At 59.1% G+C, this 4033-nt stretch overlaps 1 protein-coding gene across 1 annotated transcript in view; it reads left to right on the forward strand.

The window, feature by feature from the left end:
• CDH4 (cadherin 4) overlaps positions 1-4033 on the forward strand; it is a 673674-nt gene that overhangs the window by 580382 nt on the left and 89259 nt on the right. The window contains exon 6 of the mRNA XM_017503455.1: positions 2429-2573. Coding sequence (XP_017358944.1) covers positions 2429-2573 — 145 coding nt within the window. The remainder of the gene's footprint in view (positions 1-2428; positions 2574-4033) is intronic.

The raw sequence follows: 4033 nt of genomic DNA on the forward strand, positions 1-4033 counted from the left end.
CTATATTTCCTAATCTTTTCTCCCAGAATAAGAACAGAAAAATGTCCTATTCAGGCCAGGCACGGTGGCTCACACCTATAATCGCAGCACTTTGGGAGGCTGAGGCAGGTGGATCATGAAGTCAGGAGATGGAGACCATCCTGGCCAACATGGCGAAACCCTGTTTCTACTAAAATAAAAATAAAAATAAAAATTAGCCAGGCATGGTGGCGCACGCCTGTAGTCCCGGGTACTAGGGAGGCTGAAGCAGGGAATCACTTGAACCCGGAGGCGGAGGTTGTAGTGAGCCAAGATCGCGCTATTGCACTCCAGCCAGGCGACAGAGGGAGACTCTGTCTCAAAAAAACAAAATGTCCTATTTAAAGTGTTGTGGGAAATGCGCTCTGCGCCTGACGCTCAGATTTTGCAGGTCGCAGGAAGCTCAGAGGGCTCCTCCACCCACATTTGTTTGTTTCACCGCCATGGCGAGGTCACCTCTCTCGGGCCCACCCCACGTGTGCCCAGCCCGAAAGGTGGATGGGGGAGATTTCCAACAGGAGCTGTCAAATGTAATCAAAACTTTTGGGGGTCAGGCAGGGAGTGGGACAAGGAGGGTGCAGGCCGCGGGCAGGGGCAGAGGCAGCGTTTCCTCGTTATCGGCACTCCGCCCCCTCCTGCTGCTAAAGACAGCACCTGAAACCACTTTCGATAGGAGGTAATAACTTTAACTGTAGCTCAGAATTACTTTGACTGGGCGTGTGATTGCACGGCTGCATTTCACAACCGCCGCCCGTGGAAGCACCTCCACAGCAGGACGGAGCCGCAGATGGGTCGGGGACGGGGGCGGCTGGTTACAGCCACCACACGGCGTTCCAGGCTGTTCACACATGATACATACAGCTGACTTGGCATGTGCGCGTCTCGTCTTGTGCTGCAGTCTGCAGTTCCTCCAGGAGTCAGGCCTGGTTTGTCTCTTTACTACAGCACAGATTGCCTCTTTGGGGAAAGCCAGCCCCCAGATCTTCCCTAAACATGCAGCGTAGGGGTAAAATTCCACTCTGCATTGTTGGAACCAAGCCAGAACACTGGCATGGGCATGGACACAATTAGCTTCGGGTTTCCCTGGGCAGGCGTGGAATGCAGGGCCCCTGATCCCCAGAGGTCGGGGAAGCAGGAGTGGCCGTGTGAGGCCAGCCACCAAGGGGATGATGTGGAGACCCCTCCGGCATGGGGCTCCTCTCCTGGCCACCCTGGGCTTGGTGATGTTTTGCTGCAAATACCTTGAGGTCTGTTGTGTCCAACTTCGAGGGTGATGTGGGGTTTTGGCAGAAAGACGTGAGCTGAGAACCCCTCTGGGTGACCATCCAGCTCTGAGTGGAGAGTCCTGGGACATGCTTTCCACCCTCTGGCAGCCCCTCAGCAGCCCCCTCGCCTGCCAGCAGCGCCCAGCCTCTCCGTGTCCTCTTCCGGCAGTGCCCAGCCTCTCCATGTCCTCTTCCTTGCCCGGGTCTCGAGGTCTCAGCTCAAGCAGCCCCTCCTCTGAGAGGCCTCCCTGGCAGCCACCACACCCACTGATGGCTTCTTCTCTTCCTGGTGTCCATTGTCCCTGGGATGGACGCTCCAGGCAGCCACTGTGGTTGATTTCAGTGCATAGTAATCCAGGATCCAGCCCCGCACCTGGCATTCCAGGCCCTTGATGGGCAGCTACGGAATCAATGAATGAATGAATGAATGAATGAACAAATCCAGAACTGGAGGGGTGACTCTGAGAGCTGCTGTGGAACCTTCCAGCCCAAGTCCATCTCTTCCCTTTTCACCCCGAAGGCGGTTCCCTGTGATGTTCCCAGGAGCTCCTCACCAGCTTCTCGGCCTGGCCTCTCCATAGATGTCCCCAGCACCACCCATTTTCCCCTGTTGTGCTAAGCCCAAGAGCTGACAGGACACGCAGATGCAGAGGAGCCTGGAGCTCATCCAGGCTGGGCTGTCAGTGGGCGCCCAAATGGGCCCAATTCCCAGCCCCAGCTCTGGCCTCTCTGCATACCCCCATCTCCCCTGGGGACTAGCCCCCACCCAATTAGGCACAAATGCCTTTTCTGTTTCCACTGTGGGCAGACATGACCCCATCCAAGGGGCACCTGTCCTGCCCCAGACACCTGATCAGATCAGTCGGTGGCTCATAGAACAGTCAGGCAGGCATGGGAGGTCCTGGGTGGGCCTGGCCCTGAGGCTTCGGGGCTTAGGCTGGCTTCCAGCTCTGTGCGTCACCTGCTCTGCAGAGGAGAGAGCTGAGGCTCGGAAAATTCCATGACGTGTCCGGCCCCCAGCCCCTAGCCAGCATGCCTCTGCCATCAGTCTCACACCCCAGTGCTGCGGGTCCTAAGGGCCACCCTCAGCTGAGTGGGGGTGCCCACCCACCACTGGGCCCTGATGTGTCTCTGCTGCCTTCCAGCTCCGAGCCCACGCCGTGGACATGAATGGCAACAAGGTGGAGAACCCCATCGACCTGTACATCTACGTCATCGACATGAATGACAACCGTCCTGAGTTCATCAACCAGGTCTACAACGGCTCCGTGGACGAGGGCTCCAAGCCAGGTGAGGCCGAGGCCACACTCGGGAGCACATTCGAGTTTGCTTGCTGGAGAGCCACCGGGCTCTGCAGGCTGAGCACAGGCCCCGAGGGCTGGGGAGGGCTGTTCAGTCCCCGCCACCAGGATGGTGCCCCAGGACTCGGGCGCAGACACACAGCACGAAGCAGGCGTCCACCAAAGTCCCTGCTCTCACAGGCCTTGGGGTCGAGGGGGGTGCAGACCACAGGAGAAGCGACTGCAGCCATGGCAGGAATGGAGGGCTCAGAAGGAAACCCGGGTACTGGAGTCCTGGCCCAGCCATGGGCCCAGGCAGGACCCTCTGTGCATTGACACGTGGGCTGGGAGCTTAAGCCTGAGGAGGCGCAGCACCCAGAGCGGGGCTGGGGTGGGATCCTGGCTGTTGGGGAGGCCGGGCAAGTAAGGCACAAGTGCCAGGGCCCTGGAGGAGGCAGTGAGTTCAGAGAGCTGAGGCCACTGGAGTCCTCCCGGCTACACTTAAGATTTGGTTCCAAGCTAAACGGGAAGGGAGAGAGGCCCAGATTCCCCTTGCAGAGGCGAGCCCTGTGGCTAAGGCCGTCTGCTGGCTCAGAGCTGACCCAAGAGCCTGCCCCCAAGGCTTCACCCTGGCACAGGTGGTGGCACCCTCTTTGCCACGTGTGGGGCCCTAGCTGAGCGTGTCGTGTCTGGCATCTCTGACCCCTGTGACTGCCAAGGAGCAGGCATCCCCTCACCAACAGTGAGGAGACTCAGTCTAGAGAGACAAAGCGGCTACCCACACCCTCAGGGCACACATGGGTTGGAACCTGGGCATCCCCGCAGGCTCCCCAGCCCCCACCTGCTCATCCAGACGCCGTAGGTGGCCCAGGTCTGCAGGTTAACAACCCCCAGCTGGCTTCCGTGTGGGGAGAGCAGCTTCCCAATGTGGCTGCATGGGGGACGGAGAAGGGTCCTCTTTGGGCCAAACCTTTGCCTGGCTTGGCTTGGGTGGGGGGAGATGAGGTCACCGTGCTGGGGCCGCCCCTGAAGTACAAGACACTCAGGTAAACGTGAAGTTCAGAGAGACAGAAAAACACCTCAAAGTATGGCCCAAGCACCATTTAGGACTGACTTACACTGAGAGAGTCATCCTTGCTGACCTGAGCTTCAAGTTTAACGGGGTGTCCTATATTTTCACCAGCAGCCACACCTCTGGCCAGTGCCCAGCGAGCACGGCTTCCAGACTCTAAGAGGCTGGCAGTGCTGGGCAAATGGGGAGGCTGTTTGTGCATTGAAATCCGGAGCACCCGGAGCCCAGAGCCATGGCCGGCTCCTGGGGCACCACATGCCCCTGCAGGGCCCCTGTGAAGGGGCGGCAGCATCCCGGCTCCGGGACAGGAAGGAAAACCTTTACCATGCCTGTTCGCAAGGCAGCTGCATGGTCAGCCCTGGGCTGCAGTGTGAACGGGGTGAATTACACCCTTGGTC

Source organism: Cebus imitator, unplaced genomic scaffold (assembly GCF_001604975.1).
Source record: "Cebus imitator isolate Cc_AM_T3 unplaced genomic scaffold, Cebus_imitator-1.0 Scaffold311, whole genome shotgun sequence".
Classification (NCBI taxonomy): Eukaryota; Metazoa; Chordata; class Mammalia; order Primates; family Cebidae; genus Cebus; species Cebus imitator.